Consider the following 23,730-nt stretch of genomic DNA (forward strand, 5'->3'; position numbering starts at 1 on the left):
GGGGTGGCATTGCTACTGCCCATGCTGTATGTTCTTTATCAAGAGAGGACTTCTATTACCAGAGCTATTAGCCAGTCATCTTTCACTAGCATCACTTTCTTTTAATTTAAAATAGGTTTGTCCTAGGAACACAAAAGCAGCAACCCCTTTATGCTATATTGCCATCATTACACCTTTCAGAAGGAAGGTTTTATGCTTTAGTCTATTTGCAGTTAGAACATAAAGGCATGGAGTGTACGATATAGCTCTGAACCACAGGAAATGGAAATCTCTGCAAGACAAAAACAGCAAGTGTAAAAGAAAGCTGCATCCATTTAGCTCAGTTCAACATTCTGAATATTAATACACTGTGAAATGTGAAGACACGAGTTTTCATTTAATTAGAAATAAATGTACTAAAAAGGAGATGGAAATTGACTTCTCTCAAACATCCAAGGCCCAATTACGGAACACTACAGCAGGTCCAAAATGAGCAACATGAATGAATAGGGTGGGAAGTTGCATGAGGTGGATTTTGTTAGCGGTGTTACTGTGTGGCTCAGTGGGTTAAGCATTAGATTTGAAAACCCCTAGACTCCCAATATCCAGAGGTTCAAATCTCAATAAAGGTGAATTCAACTCTTCATTCTTCCAAAATAACTTGGTTCCATGTAGTTGTTGTGTAGGGATCTTTAGATGAAACAGAAGTCCTGCCTGCCCCGTGTAAGTGTTTTACACTCTATACTATTCTGCAGGCGTTCCTTGTTCAGCATTTCTGATAACGGACTAGAATGTGATTACAACAGGTTTCTATAAATGCATGTCTAAGATGACAACAGGAGTTGAGATAGGGCTCTATCCCCAGATGAGGTAGGATTCTATCCAGCACACTATTTCTGCAATTGTATTGAACAAAGTTTCTGTACTTTTAGAGTCACATTTTCAGGGGAAGGTGCAGCAGGTATGCACAGAAAATCATGCACCTGTTTTCATACAGGCATTTTTATATGAATCTGTTCCACAGTCCTTAGAATACACTGTCCTTCAAGGTTAAATGACAGTGGTGCAGTTATGGTGGGGACAAAGGACGGTGGCATGGTAAAATCGGGCTTCAGGCTCCAACAACAGAAGTAATTTTTTCAGAAATAGAGCTCTGCTAGGACAAGCTCAAACAGCCCACTTTGATCAAGAACTAATCTCAAATGCGGTTGCCAGTTTATATGTGGTGAGGCATACATGTCACTGTGGGAATTTTCAGAACACTGTCCAAAATGGAAGTAGCTTCACGATAGTGAGAAAACTAGCACCTAGGCTTGTTTCTCTGCACCAAAGGAAATCACGGGTACTTATGATCATAGCTATATTTCATAGAACTATATTCAGTTTTTACCTTTCCTATTAAGAAGTAAACAAGAGACTCTTTGGGAACAATCTGTTTCAGTTCTTCAAGTTCTTGTAAAGCAGACTAAAAGAGGGGGGAAAAAAAGTTAAATGATTTTCCCAGTAAGTGTGAGCCAGTATCTGCATCACTCCACTTTTATTACATCATAATAAACTGGTTAATTAAAAAACAAACAGTTAGTTCATGAGTTTTCTTGGAATCCATCTTGTTAACCATATAGAAACCTCAGATTTCTACTTTCCTCTGTGAACAACCATTGCACAATCAAATGTAATATTCTAGCAAATGCAGGCTGAATAAGAGTAACGTTTTAAAATGTAAATAATGATTTTTTCTTCCAATCTGATATGGTTTTAAATCACTGGAGTGATTGTTTTGGGTATCTTTAGTTAGTTTCCTACTTGATAGAAGAATTTCAGATTTTCCATTTTTAAACTAAGAAGTTTCACACTTAAAATGTTCATCTGTGCTGAAAAAGATAATGCCAGGGCTTCACTGACATCCTTACCATAAGAACACAAATGCAAACACCAAATTAATAGGCAATCAAGTGATTTATATCATAATCTTTTAAAAACAGTTGTACAACGGGCAAATGATAACTTGTAATGGTAAAGTGACAGCAAGGATAAAAGATAGTACATAAATAAAAATCAGGCAATTCAGAGAAGTGCAAAATCACTGACATCTGAACAGCAGATCACTGATATGGTCTCTGCTGGAATGAGTGCGGAGAGTCTATGTTCTATTGAAGAATATGGGCTAACAGATGCTACTGTCAGACTGCTACCACACGAGAGTGCAGTTGGTGAGCTCAGACTAAATTTCCTGGCATTTTGGTTACATTAAAAAAAAGTTAAAGGTCTGATCTTTTTAAATCCAGAGCTAAATTTCCCTCTTGTAAAATCTAAGGCTGAAGAAGGCTGGGCACTGTCAATAATTGTATATGTACTTCCTTAGGAAAGGAGAGTTTTTGGAACACTTCTGTATCTTTTCTGCATCAGACTACATTTGCTATTTTAGATATATACACACACAGAGAACATGAAAAGGTGGGATGATAATAGCTCATCTTAATTAATTAGCCTCTTAGAGTGGGGTAGGGCAACTCCCACTTTTTCATGTTCTCTCTATGTATATCTATCTCCTTACTATATGTTCCATTCTATGCATCCGATGAAGTGGGCTATAGCCCAAGAAAGCTTATGCTCAGATAAATTTGTTAGTCTCTAAGGTGCCACGACTCGAGTACTTCTGTTTTTTTAAATTAGTCAGAGATCACCTTCAAAAAACCAACCTCTACCCCTAAATTGAAAGCAGAAGGATTTTAAACACACCCGACAAAGATTATCCCTCAAGAAACACCTGTTATAAAGGACAGAACTCCTAATACAGTGCTGAAGTGGTTACCAAATACAGACTTGGTTAACTGGAGTCAAGTAGCTCTCATGATACCAGAAGGCTTCCTTTCAAATATAAAAAGCTATTCACATTAATGCCAGAATGACTACAACGGCTGCAGTATTACACTGGCAAAAGAGGCAGGTCTTTCCAACAGTCATAGCCAGTGCGATCAGACAGAGATATATTCTTGGAGCCAAGCATAGTTTCCATTATGAAGTAATAAGAATCAAGATTTGATTAACTTTTAATTCATCATCATTCAGACAGCTGCAGACCCTAAGGAATTTAGAGAGACTTCAGTTTCTAGCATCCATGTCTTACCTTATATTTTTCATTTGCAAATAATACAGAAGCTCTATGGAATTTGCATAGTGGGTTCTTCGGATCAATGTTAATGGCTTTGTTTAGAGTATCCAAAGCCTTTTCAGATTTTTTCAGTGCATGCTGGACCTACAACAGAACAGAGATGATGTTAATAGACTTTCTTTTTCAAAGAAATGAGGGGAAGGCAGGATCCGAGCAGACTACTAAAAAAATACATTTGACGAAGTGGAGTGCCTTTAAAATGCAATATTCAAACAGAGAGGCTCATTCTGGAGTCAGATAAGACTGCACAATTTACCTCTCTCTAGTAAGCTTCTTACTCCGAGCCCACAGACTCTAGCAGAATGGTAATTTAGCCATTACTACCAAACTAGTTCAATACCCCAGCCCTAGAACATAAAGGCAATGAAAACCCATCGACATAGCAGAATCAGGGGCAGGAAAAGCTTAACCAAGGGCTTTTATATACTTTGTTACCATACTGCAAGTGAGAAAAGTGTCCGCAGATGAGCACATAACCAACCGCCATGATACTGCTCTGCCCCACATCACTCAAACAATCATTAACGTATTAAAAACGGCTTTCTATATTAGAACAGAGCATTTGCTCTAGTTGTATAAATCCTTCACAGGCAAACGGACAGACCTAAAACAATGGCTCAGTCTTTTCAGGCCTCTATACTAGTTTAAATCACAGTAAGATCTTGGCCATATCAACTGTGCTAACTGCTTCCTATTTAACTGTGCTAGTAATTGACACAAGTTGCTTAGAAATCCCTACTCTTAGAATTAAGGGTCATCACATATATAGATGAGGAGGAGCAAGGAGGCCCCGAGGCCCCAAACAGAACTTCATTAAAGGTAGAGTGGGGGAGCCCCAAGTGCCAGTTCCAGGGTTTGTACTAGCAGTTGAGGACCAATGAGCTAATTACCAGTTTTTTCTCTGTGAATACTCAATTCCTTTAAACTTTCTCATATGAGGACTGATTTTCAGATCCCTACGCTACTTGTGCATGTGCCCACACTGTGAAAGAGCAAAAACTGCTCAAGTGTGAACACAAATGCTATCACCCACATGAGCACAACTGTCCAGTTTTGAGGGTGTAAGTTTTAAAACACTTATGGAGGCAGAGATGATAGCACTGTTCCAGGACAAATACAGGTGTTCGTAGCTGCAAAAACCAGAAATGTGTGTGCGAATGCAATTTTGCACAGAAGTGGAAGAAGAGCAGGGCCTTTGCTTCAAGTTCGGTCCATAATATGCTTTTTCTATTGTGAGCACACACAATAAAAAGCAGATTAAAACAGAACAAGGATAGAATTACCGTAAATGCAATCTACTTACTACTCCAATGTGACAGAGTAAGACTGAGCTCTGAGGATTGATATCGAGTGCTTTCTGGAAATGCATTTCTGCTAGGCTGAATTTCTCCTGTTTGTAATAAATCATTCCCAACCCATACCTGCAAGGACAAAACAAGTTTGTCAGATAAAGTTTGATTTATCACAAACCAACTTTTATTATTAAGTGTGTGCTGGCAGAAGAAAATGATCTTTGGCACATTAATTTGAAGATTAGATCAATGGAAAACAATGAAGTTCTTGTGATTCAGATATAGCCATATAAGCCTTTCCGCTAAAGCAGTTTGGGTAAACGTACATTGTAACCATAGCAACACCCAACATATTGTTTCAAATTTTGGCATCTGAGTCATGTAATTCTACTGCAGAATTAAGACTATCTTCTGCTAAAACAGAATAGGCCAATTCACTGTTTGTGTAAGTGGGAGCAACTCCATGGATGTCAACAGTTAGTTTATGCCAGCCATACCTTTAATGTCCCAGGCACTAGTGACAATGTTAGCTCAGAGAGTAACCCCTCCAGTCACAAACTAGCTATAGTATCTACTAATTCACAATTGGGTTTTGGCACCAGTTCACCCTGCCCAGCTGGACGATGAATAACTGTAGCTGAAGCACTTTCAACTGATTAGACAAGGAAATCTGATCTGAAGTTAAACTGTGTAAAGAGCTGCAAAGAGAGAAGCAATAACTATGTACTGGAAAGTGGAATCTTTTGGCCAGCAGTATCCACTGGCTTGCACATGAAGTGCCCTTGCGCCCTTACACCCAAGGGCATCAGAAAGTGGGACTGGGCCAATCAGCTCTCTGTTCCTTCATCAATATAGAATTCAGGCAATAAGACTTTGTAGCAGAAGGCAAGGAAGGCGGGTCCTGGAACACATGTAGACCACACATCTCAAAGAACCACAGTTATTGTAAGGTAAATAGCCTCCCACCCACCCCCTTTGAGTGCCTGCCTACATGAATTCCACTCTTGGTGACTCAAGGAGGAACCTGACGCTAGGAGGCCTAAGTGGGACCCTGGTGGGTCTGCCATGAGAGCCTGTAATTCACTTATCTGGCAAGCTGAAGCAACTGCCACTAAGGAGGCTCTTTTCCACAGCGTGAGAGAATACAGTGAGTGGGTGAGCAGATATGGCCGCTAGGTGTACTCTTAAAGCTAAGAGAATCCTGATCTCTTTAAGGAGAGGAGATCATTCAAAAATCCTGGTAACATCAGACTCTAAAGGGAAATGATGCTCCACCAAAATAATGAATCTTTTCCACTTGGCCTGGAGTCCTGTGGAGTCCCTTCTACTGTGAATCAAAATGCTCTGGACATCTTTAGAACAAGATTACTCCATGTTGGTTAGCTAGCCATCCTCCAGGATGTGAGGTACTGTGAAGCTGGTCTTGGAGGCAATGTTAATGGAGGCTATACAGAGAGAGCTTCATCATATCTTGGTACTGTAACTGCCTGGGCTAAGCGGATGCCATTAGTATCATAGATGCAGCTTTTTGTCTGAACTCTCTCAACACCCTCAAAGTCAGAGGGATTGGTGAGCAAGCATACATCAGTCCAACAGAGCATGGAATAAGGAACACATCTGATTGTTGTATTATATGTTCCTGGCTGGGGGTGACAAGTGGCCTACTACTGAGTCAACTATAAAAATATTTGAACCCTGACAAGAGAACTGGGTACCTCCTATCTACATTCTATGGTGTCGGAGGTATGCTGTCAGAACTCGCACAGCTGAGGTGACGAACAGATCTTCATTAACTGGTTATGTTAATGTCTTCTGTAACAAAGTACATAAGAAGTCTAATAATTTGTTAGATTTTTTGTGTATGATCTCTATCATAATCTCTAGTGTTTCAGCTAGCTGTTCTTCTAAGGAGATCCTGAAAGGTCTTATCATATAGCTGTGTTGGCATAGCTAGAACTATAGCTGTATCAGGTGAGAGTGAAGAAATGGCAGCTGGAGTTAGGTTGGCAGAGCGACGCTGCTCCTCAAAGCCCTGCAGTTGCAGTGCTGGAGCAGGAGGGATCAGAGGATGCTGACAGGGTTGAATTCTTGTAGATGCTACAGGACAACGTGATCTGACCCTGGAGCGGGTAGAGGAGCTGGGCTTTCTAATGTGTTGAGGACTTCAAAGAGCCTAGTAAGGCGAAAAGCGAGGACTCTGGGCAAAACTGTGTAAGTAGCCTGGGGAGTTCCCAAGAAGAACGTCCCTCCCTATTATCCCTGTGCCTACATTAACGTCCATGTGCCCTAGATGCCTTGTCAGCTGTATGGTAGACTGGAGAGTAATTAAGAGAATCCTCCCTATTCTGCTCTGAGGCTGATGGGGAGAAGAAATACTTGTTCTCTAGGAGGTGGAGTAGACCAAGTAGGAGTCCTTGTAATTTCTTTAGGGACATCTCTTGCCAGTGCCATACATACACACAGTGCTGAGAGTTTAGTAGAGCTCAATACCAATGTAAGAATTCTAATGGCTAAAGAAAAACAGAAGAGACTCTGGACATTTGGACACTGCCAAATCCCTTGGTACCATGTAGCTCAGTGCAAAGTGAGTTGGTACCCCGACATTAAATTAGATATCCTCAGTGCCAGGACTGTGCCTACGAGACTGGTATGGATAAAGCCAATAGCAATACCACTGTTGGTGCCAGGAGACCTGAAGGTGATACCATGGCAACAGTGTGGGCAACTGCGAGGGGCTGTTTAGTAGCAGGTACCAACATGCACACTGAGGTCTTTTGGGGTGCCAGAGAGACAAACACAGGCCTTGTGCTACCCCTTAACCTCATTCAGCACTGAGTATCTATGCCTTTTTCTTAGGAGATCCCTTGGATGGTGACCTATTCTAATGCTTTTTCAAAGAGTGGTGATGAGCCCTACCCCTCTCTGATGAAGGCCTGAGAGCAAGAACTGCTGCAGCATGTATTAAACTGGTAGAAGCCCACGGTTACTGGGGCACTTTTGGAAGAAGACTGCTCAGATTCGAACAGATCTTGTTTACCTGGAAAAAAGTTTCACACAAGCTTCTTTAGCTTTCATTCATTTTGAAAATGAACAAATTGAATATTTGCTCATGATGTGCTGCTCACTTAAGCAAAATAAACATTTTGAGTGGTCATCCTTAAAGGGGACAGCCATCTCACAAAGCGCAAGGCTTTCTGTTCTACCATGAAAACTGAGTACTGGGCAATAGGGAAGGGGGGGAAAAAAAAGCTAAAAAGCATTACCTATAAAGGAACTTAACAGATGCTTCACTATCAAAACTATACTAGAACTATTCTAAAAGTTAACTATACAAGTCTACAAGAGCAAAGGACACTGCTTGCAGTTCTGTCTCTGAGCCATGGGAAGTCAGAAGGAACTGAGAGGAGAATTGAGCTTCCTTCACCTTTTTGTGTCTTTGGAAACAAGAGGTGCCAGGGCATGTAGGAGACAGTTTCAGGCACAGGCCAAAGGACACTTCTAGTCAAAAGATTCCCATCTCTGGTTCATGTACATCAGGAGTGGAATACATACAAATAAGCAACCAAAGAATTGCTAATTCCTTGACTGTTAATTTAGTTTCCCCAAGATCCTCTATGCTAGCCCAGATAGTATGCTTTTCCTACAAAAAGTTGCAGACGGGAATCACATGAAACTTTTGTGACAAAATTCTGCCTATATTGGGGGCTAGCTATGTTCAGACTTTCAGTGATTGAAAACAACACTGACAACTGGATGATCCAGAATACAAGGCAGCTGGAGGGAGAGAGAGAGAAGGAAAATGATAAAACCAAAAAGCTCTTCACTAAGAATGTATTCTGCTTTAAAATCAGATAATCCCGACAAAGGCAAGAATTAGGGGAAGGAGATAAAAAAAACCAAACAAAAACAAACAACAAAACAGTAAAGTTGCTTCTCCTTCCATGGAACAAGAAACCAATGGGAATACAGCAAGCAGATTGGACGACCTCCTTCTGTAAGGGTCGTCTCACCAAAAACCTTTGTTTTTTCCTGTCCCCCATCTGCTACTAAGAGGATTTATATTCACCGCCTTGGCTGGCACAGAGCAGCACTGAAGAAACGGAGCAGTGCCAGTTAACAAAAATGTTTAACCAAATGGAAGTGGGACAATGCATTATATGTGATACCATGAGAACATAAGGCAATGCAGTACGTGCATTTTTTTTAAACAAAAGAGACTAATTATCATCCAGCAACAGTGATGGTGATATCCGTTGTCAGATCCCTCTTTGTAACAGACAGAGATACTCTTTTATGTGATAAGTGGCAGAAATAAAAAAGTATCCAAGTTGTTATAACAGAGTGCTTACACTTGCAACATGTAAAGGCAGTCAACAATAAAATACACTTCTTCCCTTGGTGCTTTCATTAAAAAAAAAATACAGACAACTTACCATGCATTATAATGTCTAGGATTGACTCGGATTGCATTTCTAAAACAGGCTAATGCTTTGTCTAGTTCTTCTGTTAACACAAATTCATGCCCCAGGAGAGTGTAGGCATACGCATAGTTTGGATCAACTTGAATGGCTCTCTGGAAGAACTTGATTGCAATGTCATGCTCCCGTTGCAAGCTGAAACAGTTTCCTGCAGCACACCACGCCTAGTAAACAGCAACATTGCAAAGTCACTATCAAATCCCCTTTCTACAACATAAGGGTGATAAATAATTGATTTAAACAGGTATTCTTCTATTGAGCTGTGTTTTTAGAGTATTGGCATGCCTCATCCCAGCAGTGAGACATGCCAGCCACTGCTAGGATGACACACATAATGGTTTACCTAGAGCATGATGCATACACGTATATAACAGCTTTCATCTATGGATTTCAAAGCACTTTTTAAAGAATATTAGTTAAGTCTCACTCCTTGGAGGGACAGAGGATTGGATGCATTTTATACATAGTGAAAACTGAGATACAGAGGTCAAGAGCCCAAGGAGACACGGCAAGTCAGCAGCAGTTAAATACTAGACGTATTACACAATATGGAGCTTGTAAGCAGTCAGCTATTCAGCTCTAGCACTAGCAATAACAGTGGGCTGGAGGCAGCTACAGTCAAGATTCATCACCCCTTCACTCTCTCCAGCAGAGTAACGGGGAACCCACCCTGAACAGCAAATTCCAGTAGAAACCCCCACTCCATCCCATACAGCAGCCTGCATCACAACTTGAGGGATCAGAGCTCAAGAGTCCCCAGCCGCAACATTATCACCTCATATTATTGGAGGCTCTATTTCTCTTTGATCTCCAGACTTGTCTAGCTGCAGTTAATGGACATTTTACTTGACATTTACTATTCTCCATGTGAAGAATTGCTTGCTGGCAACGAATAGGTTTTCTGTTCTTGTTTTCCTCCTTTCTTCTCCCCAGGCCTATGTGCACCTCTCCTGTCCTGCTATCCTCCATAACTTTCCACCCTTCTCCCCAGTCTTCTAACACACTAAAAGCACACGTTACAAGGTTCTTAACTTTTCTGAACTCTAATAAATGTAAAGAACAAAAAATTATAAATTCAAATAAAAGAACATTAATAATACATAAAGTGTGCATGTTTATAGGTTACAGTTCTCATTAAAATGGACAGGACATTTTGCACATAACAGCCTTACACTACTATGTGTCCATATAGTCACAACTGCCACCTCTATTGACAGCCTATTGTTTGATTCATTGACAAATTTAAGACCATAATGCGTTACATGTTTAGATGATATCTAGCAAATTTTAGGTGGTCAGTTAATTAAATTTTACTACAGGGAAAAGGGTCTTACAGAAAGACATTAAAATAATAGCGGAGCAAGCAACAAAACCCCTGCACACCTCTTTTCTACCTAATAGAGAGCACTCCCTCCCATGCGTCGGGGTGAATAAATGACGGGGAAATCTTTCTGGATGAAAGGGGCTAAGCAAATGAAAGTTGCAACTGATGGATTAATGGGCTTCAGCCTGTTCCATGCAGGCTGACATGTCTTTTTTATAATGGTTACAGACATCCTCAATCCACCAGGTAATCCAGTAGCCTTTATACGAGACAGTTCTATTACACAAATATACTCGAATTAGACTAGAGTTTACTGAGTTTGTTCTGACTCATTAATTATCTTTAATCTTGATAAGAAAATAACTGTACGCAGCAACATACACCACTACAATATATTATACCTCTGGTGAATTTTTATCCATGTCTGTTAAATCTTTTGATAGGACTGAAAGTGCAACATCCTTCTGAAGATGCCATAGCGTTGTAGAGTAAATCTCCATGCCTTCAACTCTGTAGTTTTCAATCCTTCTTACTTCAGAGAATATCCTCTCCGCCTAAAAACAAAACAATTTGAATGAAATCCTCAAGAAGAGCACTAAGGGCAATATTAGGAAGTTTCAGAGATATTATAAAACAATGGAGATGCTTAGTTTATCACCACCTATAAACACAAAAACCAACATGGAGAGCTTCAAATCTTGTGTCATTTCTAGCTTCTTATCCAAATGAAAGGAGAAACACAGTATGTTTACTTAAGATATGCAGTCTGACTCAGTTTACGATATCTTCATGCACCAGGATGGAAAGAGTAAGATAAAGGAGTAACATTGGTAAAATGAGATATATAAATCCATGGTACACCCACATCTTGAATACTATGTGCTGATGTGGTCACTCCATCTAAAAAAAAAGATATATTGGAATTGGAAAAGGTTCAGAAAAGGGCAACAAAAATGACTAGGGGGTATAGAACGGCTTCCGTATGAGGAGAACATATTTTTTCATGCAACCCAGTCAACCTGTGGAACTCCTTGCCACAGGGTGTTGTGAAGGCCAATATTATAACAGGGTTCAAAAGGGAGCTAGAGAGATTCACGGAGGATAAGTCCATCAATGGCTATTAGCCAGGATGGGCAGGGATGGTGTCCCTAGCCTCTATTTGCCAGAAGTTGGGAATGGGTGACAGGGGATAGATCACTCGATATCCTGTCTGTTCATTCCCTTTGGGGCACCTGCCATTGGCCACTGTCAGAGAACAGGATACTGGGCTTGATGGACCTTTGGTTTGACCTAGTGTGGCTGTTCTTATGAGATCAATACATTATGAATTTCTATTATCGAAGATTTACATTGCATAGGTGGATGGTCTTAACCACATTACCTAGCCATCCAAATACAGTACACTTCAAGGACCGCATTTATACTAGATACTGGAGCATCTTAATGGCTTGGCCTTGCGAGACTTAACCCACTTTGCTGTTGCAGGTGTTTGTTTACTAAGTAAATGAAAGAGCAAAGCCTGGGAAAGGTTCCCTACAATGCACAAGGGTGTGTCTGTGCCAGTAGTAGTGAGGCTGATTCACTAGGAAGTAAAGTACCATATGGGGCTACTTTTTTCTATAAAGCGTTCAAAGGAAATACAGCCTTTGTCTACTCAAAAATTCACTCTTGATTTTATGTTACTATGCCAACTCAAGTTCCTTTCACAGATTCCAGATAATAGTACTCAAATCAGCAACAAGAAAAAACTTTAAGAAAGTGCTGGGGTCCATAGCAGGGTCTTTCGTGAAATATTAACAGCGTCTGTACATTCCAAGTGTGTGGACATGATCAGGATGCAAGCAAGGTCCAGGAGCAACTGTTTTTCTTTAAAAACGACATAAAACATAGTGCAGAGTTTACAAAACAAAAACTTACTTCAGAAATCTACTACATTCACCTCTTATAGATCCATTAACAGGTAAGGATTAGGATATCGGAAATGAAATGGGATATTGGACTTTTGAAAAAAGAACTCAATTAACTGAAAAGACAGTTACTCACCTTTGTAACTGTTGTTCTTCGAGATGTGTTGCTCATATCCATTCCAGTTAGGTGTGCGCGCCGTGCGTGCACGTTCGTCGGAAGACTTTTTACCCTAGCAACTCCAGTGGGCCGGCAGGTCGCCCCCTAGAGTGGCGCCGCCATGGCGCTCGATATATACCCCTGCCGGCCCGCCTGCTCCTCAGTTCCTTCTTGCCGGCTACTCCGACAGTGGGGAAGGAGGGCGGGTGTGGAATGGATATGAGCAACACATCTCGAAGAACAACAGTTACAAAGGTGAGTAACCGTCTTTTCTTCTTCGAGTGATTGCTCATATCCATTCCAGTTAGGTGAATCCCAAGCCTTACCTAGGCGGTGGGGTCGGAGTGAGAAGCCACGGCATGAAGCACTGCAGAGCCGAAGGTCGCGTCATCTCTGGACTGCTGGACCAGGGTGTAATGGGAAGCGAAGATGTGGACGGAGGACCAGGTCGCCGCCCTACAGATCTCCTGGATGGGCACGCGGGCAAGGAAAGCCATCGATGATGCTTGTGCCCTGGTGGAGTGTGCAGTTACATGGCCCGTAGGGGCGTGAGCCAAGTCATAACAGGTCCTGATACAGGACGTTACCCACGAGGATATCCTCTGTGAGGAAATGGGAAGCCCTTTGATTCGGTCTGCTACTGCCACGAAGAGCTGGGGGGATTTGCGGAACGGTTTGGTCCTCTCCACATAAAACGCGAGTGCCCGACGGACATCAAGCGAGTGGAGTTGTTGCTCCCTGCGGGACGAATGGGGCTTTAGGAAAAAGACGGGGAGAAAGATCTCCTGGTTGACATGAAAGGCTGAGACCACTTTGGGGAGAAAGGCAGAGTGTGGTCTCTGCTGCACCTTGTCTTTATGGAAGATCGTATACGGGGGATCTACCGTGAAGGCCCGGAGTTCTGACACCTGTCTGGCTGAGGTGATGGCCACCAGGAAAGCAGTCTTCCAGGAGAGAGAGAGCAGGAAGCAAGTCACTAACGGCTCAAATGGAGGGCCCATGAGCCGAGTCAGAACCAGGTTGAGATCCCAGGTAGGGGCAGGGGGTCGAACCTGGGGGTAGAGACGTTCTAGACCTTTCAGGAATCTAGTCACCGTAGGGTGAGAGAAAACTGAATAGCCGTCTCCTCCCGGATGAAAGGTGGAGATAGCCACCAGGTGAACTCGAAGGGACGATATCACCAGGCCCTGCTGCTTGAGGGACCAGATGTAAAATCGAGAATACTGGTGATAGAAACCTCCATAGGGAGGGAACCCCTCTCCGTGCACCAACAGGAGAAATGCTTCCACTTGGCCGAGTACGTCGCTCTAGTGGAAGGTTCCCTGCTGCCCAGTAGTACCTGACGTACAAGGGTAGAGCACCGAAGTTCCGACCTGGTCAGCCACTCAGGAGCCACGCCGTGAGGTGTAGATACTGGAAGTCCGGGTGACGGAGCCTGCCGTGGTCCTGGGTGATCAGGTCCAGGTAAAGGGGCAGGGGGGCAGGGACAGGTCCAGCAACATCGGATACCAATGCTGTCTGGGCCACGCTATCATAATCAAGCGGGCCCTGTCCCTGCGCACCTTCAGAAGGACCTTGTGGACAAGCGGGAACGGAGGGAACGCATAGAGCAGGTGAGTCGTCCACGGGATAAGGAAGGCGTCCGCTACCGACCCTGGTTCCCGCCCTTGAAAAGAGTGGAACATCTGGCATTTCCTGTTCCCTCTGGACGTGAAGAGGTCCAGCCGGGGATAACCCCACCTCTGGAAGAGTGAGAGGGCGACGTCCGGGAGAAGGGACCATTCATGCGAAAGGAAGGATCTGCTCAGACGGTCTGCCAGCGTGTTCCGTACTCCGGGGAGAAAGGAAGCCATGAGGTGAATGGAGTGGGCTATACAAAAGTCCCAGAGCCACATCGCTTCCTGACATAGGGGAGAGGATCTCGTGCCTCCCTGCTTGTTGATATAGTACATGGTCGTCGTGTTGTCAGTGAATACCGAGACACAGCGACCTTGAAACTGATGGGAGAACGCTTGGCAAGCAAGACGGACCGGTCTCAACTCCCGTATGTTGATGTGGAGGGCCACTTCCTGAGGGGACCACTGGCCCTCTGTCCTCAGGGTTCTGAGGTGGGCCCCCAGCCCAGGTCGGAGGCATCCGTTATTAGGGATACCGAGGGTTGGGGCGGATGAAACGGGAGCCCCGCACACACTACGGACTGGTCTAGCCACCACTGGAGGGAATCCAATACCTCCTGGGGGATGGTGATAACCGCGTCCAGCCGATGCCTGGCCGGACGGTATTGTGCGATAAGCCAAGTCTGGAGGGGCCTCATGCGAAGCCGCGCATAACCCGTAACAAAGGTGCAGGCCACCATGTGGCCTAAGAGGGTTAGGCACGTCCTTATAGAGGTCAAAGGTGCCGTCTGTAGGCGCCTGGAACCTGGGCAGCAGCAGAACGGCCCTGGCCAAGGTGGAGTCCAGAATGGCCCCAATGAACTCTATCCTCTGCATGGGGAGCAGAGTGGACTTGTCCATGTTGATAATGTGGCCCAACGCTCCAAAGAGTCTGCTGATCTCGCGGATGTGGTTGCGAACCTGCGACTCTGACGTGCCTCGAATCAGCCATTCGTCGAGATAGGGGAATACGTGTATGCGACTGCGCCGAAGATATGCGACGACGACCGCCATGCATTTCGTGAATACCCTCGGGGCCGTGGAGAGGCCAAATGGGAGGACCGCAAATTGATAATGGTGGCGGTCGACCACGAACCGAAGGAAGCGTCTGTGCTGCGGAAAAATGGCTATATGAAAATAAGCATCCTGCATGTCGAGGGTGACGTACCAGTCTCCAGGATCCAGAGATGGGATAATGGTCCCCAGGGATACCATGCGGAATCTCAGCTTCACCATATGTTTGTTGAGTTCCCGCAAGTCGAGGATAGGTCTGAGGCCTCCCTTGGCCTTGGGAATCAGAAAATAGAGGGAATAAAACCCCTTGCCCTTCTCGTTCTCCGGAACCGCCTCTATGGCTCCTTTGTCGAGGAGCGTCTGCACCTCCTGAAGGAATTGCTCGTGAGAGGGGTCCCTGAAGAGGGACAAGGGTGGGGGGCGGGAGGGAGGGTATGAAATAAATTGCAGACGGTATCCCGTTTGCGCAGTGCGTAAGACCCAACAGTCGGAAGTTATTTGGGTCCACACCGGGAGGAAGAACGAAAGATGATTGGAAAACAGGGGGGACGGATCCGTGGGGGAAACTGGTACAGCATCCTCGGGCGCACCTTCAAAACTAAGGTTTTGGGCCAGGTGGGGCTTTAGAGGAGCCCTGATTCTGCCCCCCTTGGTTGCCCAATTGTCTGCGCCGGCCATTCCTGCTTCGGCGTCTACTAAAGTCCTGCCATTGGCGGTACTGGGGATAGGGCCGGCGCTGTTGCTGTTGCGGCCGGAAGGGTCTACGCTGCGTCCCGGGCGTGTGCATCCCTAGGGAGCGCATGATGACCCTATTGTCTTTCAGGCTTTTCAGCCTGGGGTCCGTCTTCTCTGAAAATAGGCCTTGACCTTCGAACGGGAGGTCCTGGATGGTGTGTTGGAGCTCCAGAGAAAGGCCAGAAACCTGTAGCCAGGAGATGCGGCGCATTGTAACCCCTGAAGCCAGAGTTCTGGTGGCCGAGTCTGCCGCGTCCAAGGATGCCTGCAATGAAATTCTTGTGACCTTCTTGCCTTCATCAAGAATTGCCGCGAATTCTTGACGGGCATCCTGAGGCAACAACTCCTTGAACTTATCCGCTGCCACCCAGGAGTTATAGGCATAGCGGCTAAGGAGGGCCTGTTGGTTAGAGACCCTGAGTTGGAGGGCGCCCGCTGAGTAGACCTTCCGGCCTAGCAGATCCATACGCCTCGCCTCCTTGGACTTCGGTGCTGGGGCCTGCTGCCTGTGGCGCTCCCCTCTCGTTCACAGACTGCACGACGAGGGAGCACGGGGTTGAGTGTACATGCAGGTACTCATATCCTTTCGAGGGTGCCATATACTTGCGCTCCACTCCGCGTGCAGCAGGAGGGATGGAGGCCGGTGATTGCCAGATGGTATTAGCATTGGCTTGGATAGTCCTGATAAAGGGTGACTCTGGTGGGAGCATCCGCTGAGAGAATGCTCACCACAGGATCTCCGATTTCCGAAACCTCCTCAGCCTGCAAGTTCAAGTTTTGCGCTACACGCCTGAGGAGATCCTGGTGCGCCCTGAGGTCGAGTGGGGGAGGACTGGAGGATGACGTTCCCGCCACTGCCTCATCGGGGGAGGACGACGAGGAGACCCCCGGTAGGAGTGGGTCCACGGGGGGCTCCGTCTGTACCAGCGCCTCTGATTCCGGAGGGAGCTCAGGGTCCTGCTGGTTGGATCGGTCTTCCACCGCTGGAGACGGGGGAGGGCGAGACAACGAGGCCTCCGGAGCCCTGCGCTCAGACATCACAGGCTGAGGTGGAATGTGTTGAGGGCCCTGGGCTTGATGATACGCCCAGGGTGTCCAGAAACCCCACTGCTGCGGTCCCTGATCCTGCGGAGGAGGGTCATGGAAGAGGGCCACGGGTCTGTCTGCGTCTAGGGCGTACATGCTGTCTGTCTGCGATGAGATAGACGGCTGCCGGGAGGGCCATGGTGGGGCTGAACGTGGCTGGTAGGGCTCCCTCAGTCTCGACGCCGACAATCTTCTCAGTGCCGGGGACCGGTACCAGGAATCGTACTGGTGCCGGGATCGGGACCTGCCTCCGGCGTGGTGCCGGGAGGTCAACCGGGACCTGCCACCAGCTCGGTGCTGGGAGGTCGACCGGGGTGCTGATCACCGACGGGAATGGCTCCTGGAGTCTCGGTGCCGGTAGCGGCGACTCGATCCAGACCGGTGCCGGGAGTAGTGAGACTGTCTGGAGGATGACCGGTGCCACAAGTGCGACTGGTACCGCTGAGGGGAGCGGTGCCGGGACTGCGAGCGGCGCCTGGAGCGAGAACGTCCACGGTGCCGAGACCTCGAAGGGGATCGGTGCCGGCTGGGCAAGTCCGGAGACGGCGCTTGCATTGTCGCAGGCTTGCCTCTGGATATGACCCGCACCGGGGGTACGGGGGGTTGAGGCTGGGTAGGCTCTGTGAGAGCAATTAGGTCCCGCGCCGAAGTGAAAGTCTCTGGCGTCGAAGGGACCAATAGCTCAACCCCAGATCTTATAGGGGAGCTAGGAGGGACCGGACTCGACAGACCTCCAGGGCACAGAGTCGACGGAATCCCTGCTGGTGGTGCCGCAGCTGAGGTAGGTGCCGGGCGCTCCGCTCAAGCCTGCAAGGATGGAGTCGCAGACTTTGAGGGTCTTGCTTCGGGTCCCGGTGCCGGGGAAGGTCGGTGCCGGGGTGTCTTTCCGGTGCTGGCGCTCTGCGTCGAGGCCACAGGATTAAGAGCCGCTTCCACTAGGAGAGTCCTTAACCTCTGGTCCCTCTCCTTTTTTGTCTGAGGCTTAAAAGCCTTACAGATGCGGCACTTGTCTGAAATGTGCGATTCCCCCAGGCACTTCAGACAGGCGTCGTGGGGATCGCTGGTCGGCATTGGCTTTTTACAGGCCGAGCTTTGCTTGAACCCCGGCGAACCAGGCATGGGCCTGGTGCCGGGCGCAGGGAAGGGCTACAGCCCAAACCCGCTAATAAGAATATACAACTATACTACAATTAACAATAACTAACTACAATTTACAACTATCTACAACTACGAGAACAATGAAACAAAGGAGAGCTAGGGACGTGGAGGACAGCTATGCTGCGCTCCACAGTTCCAACGACCGACATGGTGGTAAGAAGGAACTGAGGAGTGGGTGGGCCGGCAGGGGCATATATCGAACGCCATGGCGGCGCCACTCTAGGGGGCGACCTGCCGGCCCACTGGAGTTGCTAAGGTAAAAAAAGTCTTCCGATGAACGTGCACACCTAACTGGAATGGATATGAGCAATCACTCAAAGAAGAAGTGCTAAGTTACATGCCTATTACATGTAAATGTCTATCACATGAGGAAATCAACAGGATTTATTTTAACTGTTTAAAAATTACAACTGCAATTTCAGAGACTGGAGACCATACACAACAGAATTCTAACAGATCTTCCGTTTCCACCGTTTGGAAAAACAACCTTTCAAGAGGTCAGTTACCGTCATAACTTAAAGAATATTATGATAATATGTGCACCTGTCCTTGTGAAGGACTCCTTTGGGCTTCACAAACTATAGATGCAGCACAGCTGAAATAGTGTTACCTCCAGGATGGGGGGCAACAGTCAACCAGTGCCAGGGACACAACTCTGGTGAGGAGGGGAGATTTTGGCCAAAGACACTGGAGCAAACCCCTGCTCTGACTAAAAGTGTCATAGGATATTTAATGTCTTTGCTGACTAGAAAGAATGCTGGTTTTTAACATATCATAAGGAAGACCCACAACACAATAAATAGCATAGAACTTAATTTTGCCACCTCAGAAAGCAGAAGGGTTGCAGTGATCCAGATTAATCTGAAACTGCTAGAGGCAGGATAGGTATTTCAAACCTGATGCTTACACAGCTATGCTATCCCAACTGTAGACTCTCCTCAGGTTTCACAGGAAGCCAGCAAATTCTGTGCAAAGCTATGCAAGACAAAAAATTAAAATAGAAGTATGCATCTGCTCTATGCCTACCTGCATATATTCTGCAAGCTCAAAGTAAGCTCTCCCAATTTGGCACAGCACCCAGCCAGTGTTGTAGTGGTGAGAAGGTAAATGGCTTAATATGTTTATCGCTTCCTTACAGTTGTATGAACACAAGGCTAAATAACCTTTCCCCATGTCACGAAGAAGGCTCATCAATCCTTCTAGGAGGAAAAATACAATAAATAAAAGAGAGAGACAAGAGCTAAAGAATTACTTGCCTGGAGCTGCTGTTCTCTCAAACGACACATTATGGCAGACACCCTTCTGAGGTCCCTGTTCTTAAGAGAACCATGCAGGGACACCAAGAACAGAATTAGATATTCCTGCTGGCTTTGCACACCAACTCCTGCATTGAAAACTAGGTAACAACTCTGCCACCTCCTTTCAAGCCAAAAGGTAGAATAAACCTATCTGCAAATTGGTTACATAGTTAAGGGTGAGCTGAGTTTTATACTTAAAGTGGCTGAACCTGTGTTTTGTGTATGAAGAATACAGCGTATCCTCCTTAAAATTACAGCACTTACTCTGAGCAAAAAATGAATTTTCTGAGAATATACAAGGAAATCAGTTAACTAGCTTTAAGTTAAGAATTAAAAATGGGTCCTTTAAGAAAACATTTGGCTCTATTACATTCTGAGAGCTTTCAGACAAACCTGCTGCTGCTTTCTGTAGTGTGAAAGCCTGGATCTGTGGTGCGACAGTGGAGATTTTCCCTTCTGAGATGATGGACGAGTCCAGTTTGGTGATCTCCAAACTATCGTTTATGTTTGTCTGAGTTATTCCTCCCTTGTTTGTTTTACTTTTTGTCTTTCTGTTTGGAATTTTAGGTGGGAACTTCATTTTCAACTTTTTACTGTTCTCCTATAAGGGGAAAAAAAAGTTTCAAACCAGGGTTTATCTACAGGCAAATAGATTGCAAATCAAAGAATAAAAAGACATGCTTGTTTGCTGTTTTACTAAAATAATGGTGTCTAACAGATGTGTACACACACAAAATAACCAAGTTAACAGTGATACAAAGTCTTAAAAGTAGTCATGAAGTGTATACAATTAATTTCAGCCATAATGTTGCACTAAGGTTATTGATTTGGTTTTACACTGCATCTTTATAAAGTAGCTTGAATGAAAGCAGTAAACTGATTTAAGTGTATTGAAGATATTGCACCTCTCATCCAGAGATCTAATTTCATTTTCATTGATCAGGAAACTAGGCCATCCTTATTTTGTCAAAGGCTGTGGATTGAATGCCAGGGGAAGGGAAGAAGGGATATTCAAGTATTCTCTCTCATTCTGGAACTTACTGTTGAAAGCAAAGGTTCAGCAAAAATAAGGATGCAAGAAATTCAAAAGAAAAAGAAAAAGTAATTATTAGCTTTATTTTCTTCTGGGTTTCACTGCAAGGTCCCCTCACCCTGCTTTGTCTTCCCAGTTTATTGGCTCAGATTATCTGAAGAGGGAAAGGTAATCCCCAAGGATATACTACAGGTCACAAGACACATTTTTGATACTTCCTTGATTCACTTAACGTTTTGGTACTTCACTTTTCCTATACATTTCAATTCCTAACTAAAGCTCTCGGCATCATTGAATATAACAGTGATTTTCATAAGATCAGCTACCAGTAGGACATCTATCTAAACCTCTACCTTTCTCTGCAGATAAGCAGCTACCAGATTGTTCTCACACACAACAGCACTTTTTCCAAAGGTGCTGGGAGCAGTTTGAAACCAGCTAGGAACACTTGTTTCTGGTTAATTTCTTGCTGCTGCAGAAGCGTTATCACACACCGCAGAAGCTGTGGAGGTACATAATTACTTCGGTGGATTCTCTCACTTTGAGGAGGAATAAACAGCATCATAACTGAATTTTTGCAATTCCAGACTGAAATATGTAGATGACTTATAAAGTTTGTCAGTCACTAATTTGAGCCCCGCAACACTTCAGGATGAGTGTTCACTTGATACAAGCACTTAGGTGTTAAGACTTTTGAAAACATCACACAGACATGCATGCTAACTGAAAAATTCAAATCATGTCATGTACTATAAAGTTCATGTTGTGCAGCCAAATGTATTTCACAAAGTCTGCACATTACAAGGACAATTCTTCAGCTGCTCCACACATTACTCCAGGGTTTCTCAAACAGGGGTCGTCGCTTGTGTAGGGAAAGCCCCTGGTGGGCCAGGCCGGCGTGTTTACCTGCCCTGTTCGCAAGTCCGGCCGATCGCAGCTCCCACTGGCCGTGGATCACTGCTCTGGGCCAATGGGAGCTGCCGGAAGCGGTGGCCAGTAAGTCCCTCAGCCTGCGCTGCCTCTAGCAGCTCCCACTGGCCCGGAGAGCGATCTGCAGCCAGTGGGAGCCGTGATCGGCCAGACCTGCGGACGGGGCAGGTAAACACACTGGCCCAGCCCGCCAGGGGCTTTCCCTACACAAGCAGCGATCCCTGTTTGAGAAACCCTGCATTACTCAATGGAAGCTTTGTATCGAGTGGCTGAATAATCAGGTTATTAGTTAGCATAAGAAGAAAGATAAGAAAATGGATACATTATTTAAGGTATACATCCTACGTTACCTTTGTCGTAGAGCTATCACTAGTAAATAGGCGAGAACTTCTTCGAGGCAGTGCATTAGGTGGAGCAGCAATGGTTGGGCTCAGTACCTGAGGTGTTGTACTAAAAATAAACAGCGTATTAGAATTAAAATGCTTAAAGTTTTGTTTTGTTTTTTTTTTACACTAATTTGTATTAAATTAGCAGATGTCTTGTACGCTGGTGTGAAGGTGCCTCCATCTCCCTGGGGCAGATTTACGTGCTGCTATATAACCCAAATTTCGATTTTAACCACTCCTTCCCCACCATTTGTGATCACTGCAGCAGTTTATGTGGTATTTCCTTAACCAGTAAGTTTCTATGCTAAGTAAAATCAAGCTATCCTCTCCTACATATAGCAAGTAAGTCCTACCGATGCAACGAGAGCTGAAAGTTTTGGCTCTAAGAAAGGAGAAAATCCAAACTGGCAGCCAAGAATAACCAGGTGGATAAAAGTCTTGCCCGTCATTAGCTGGCTGTCTCTTACCATACGTCAGTCTGGGGACCCTTCTGCCACATAAGAAAACAAGGCCCTCATACCAAAATTAACTTCATGCTCCTGTGAGTCAAGACTGAACAGCCATTTGAGGCACATTCTGCTTAACGCAAATGCAAGTTAAGCATGTGCACACAAGGAAGAGAACACACATTACACATTTGGCAGTTTTCTGAACTGTTAAAGTGATGCATTTTAAACAAGTTGTTTTTCAACATTTATTACTGAAATAAATATTGAGAAATCTACAACTAAGTTAGAAAGTTGAAATCATTCTCTCAAGCGTGGTAAGGCATAGTTTGGCCTCTGGGTAAGTGAGGTACTCTTGGTATGAGAACTCTGAGGTACAGAGCAGAATGTAATTAAAAATCCCCCTTGCAGAGAGAAGTGTAAAGTCAGGATCTTCGTACCGAATTGCAATTAGGCCATTCCACCAAGAACTAGTTGAACGGATTGCAGAAATCTACTAGTTTAGCAAAAATACTGGTTACTATCATAAGATTTTGTTTAAATAAGACCCACTTCACATTATCTCTTTCTTCATCCAAATCAGGAATGACACTTCATACCATAGGTCAGATTCACTTTGTGCTTATTTGATAAGGACACAGGAAGCAAAACCAGGTGTAAAAGATGCTACTGAGGTATGTAATTTTGTATTACCTTGTCTGTGGGCCAGAACTCTGTGTTTGTGCAACAAGGACTGGAGTGACTTCCCGGCTATTTCCACTCTGTGAGAAGACAGACTTTGTTCCCGCTTGGCTTATCCTGGTGACAGACTGCATAACACAAAATTTCTACAGGTTTGTTATTATGTCACTAAACGCACTGACTACATCATGTCAGAAAATAACTAATTTATATAATATTTACAGTGAGTCGAGGGTAAAGACCAACAGAATTCTTTTATTAAACATTCTATATTAGAGAATCAGCCAGCAAAGAAACTTCTCTCTCCACCTGCTGGAGAGAGACAACTGAGCTCAGCAAGGCTGGGCTGATTCATGAACCAAGGTGAGAACTGCCGCTCTCGTGCTTCCTCATGTGTGGTAATTTCAATTCACATACTTCCTGTTATACTTTTTAAAAAAAGAGTCTATTTGAAAACAACCTCTAAAAAGTAATACAATAAAAGACAATATACAAGTGAACACATGGTGGACTTGATTGAGCCTTTAGGCTCAGCCCTGCACATAAGATAATGCAAAGCTACAAACACCTCAGAGTCAGAATTGTTCCCATGCTCCTCTCTTGCTGTAGGTGATTGCAAGATTCATTTTATGGCACATATTACTGCTCCCTTGTCCCTGGCCAGCTCTGCTGGACAACATAATTGAGAGAGCAGAACTATAGTTCTGTCCCGTTTGCAGGCTCTGGTTTTCAAAAGGCATGGGACTGGCTAGGTAGTATGAGGCACCCTACACCCAAGCTGTGTGGCTGTGTAAAGCTAAAGCAAGATGCTTGTCCTTACCACACAGCACCGTGGTACAAGGAACACTGACATTTTTTAAAGGCTCAAAGTAAAAAATTTAAGATCTGTTTCACCCACGTGGGACTAGCCTTTAGGATCTCAGTCCTCATTTGCACCAATAAATAATAGTTTTAACCTTGATATGAAATAGCCACTCAAGCTATAGTTAACACAAACTG

At 44.9% G+C, this 23,730-nt stretch overlaps 1 protein-coding gene across 5 annotated transcripts in view; it reads right to left on the reverse strand.

The window, feature by feature from the left end:
• Window positions 1-23,730, reverse strand: part of CDC27 (cell division cycle 27) — a 52,773-nt gene that overhangs the window by 4,949 nt on the left and 24,094 nt on the right. For 2 of the 5 annotated variants that reach the window (XM_030541077.1, XM_030541081.1), the window contains exons 9-17: window positions 22,744-22,877; window positions 21,569-21,668; window positions 19,649-19,856; window positions 18,984-19,156; window positions 10,647-10,799; window positions 8,877-9,085; window positions 4,455-4,572; window positions 3,107-3,235; window positions 1,370-1,444 (exon numbers count right to left, since the gene is read on the reverse strand). In XM_030541077.1, the coding sequence (XP_030396937.1) occupies window positions 1,370-1,444; window positions 3,107-3,235; window positions 4,455-4,572; window positions 8,877-9,085; window positions 10,647-10,799; window positions 18,984-19,156; window positions 19,649-19,856; window positions 21,569-21,668; window positions 22,744-22,877 (1,299 nt within the window). The remainder of the gene's footprint in view (window positions 1-1,369; window positions 1,445-3,106; window positions 3,236-4,454; window positions 4,573-8,876; window positions 9,086-10,646; window positions 10,800-18,983; window positions 19,157-19,648; window positions 19,857-21,568; window positions 21,669-22,743; window positions 22,878-23,730) is intronic. The other 3 variants (XM_030541078.1, XM_030541080.1, XM_030541079.1) reach the window with 3 other exon arrangements.

The sequence above is a fragment of the Gopherus evgoodei genome, chromosome 23, assembly GCF_007399415.2.
Source record: "Gopherus evgoodei ecotype Sinaloan lineage chromosome 23, rGopEvg1_v1.p, whole genome shotgun sequence".
Classification (NCBI taxonomy): domain Eukaryota; kingdom Metazoa; phylum Chordata; order Testudines; family Testudinidae; genus Gopherus; species Gopherus evgoodei.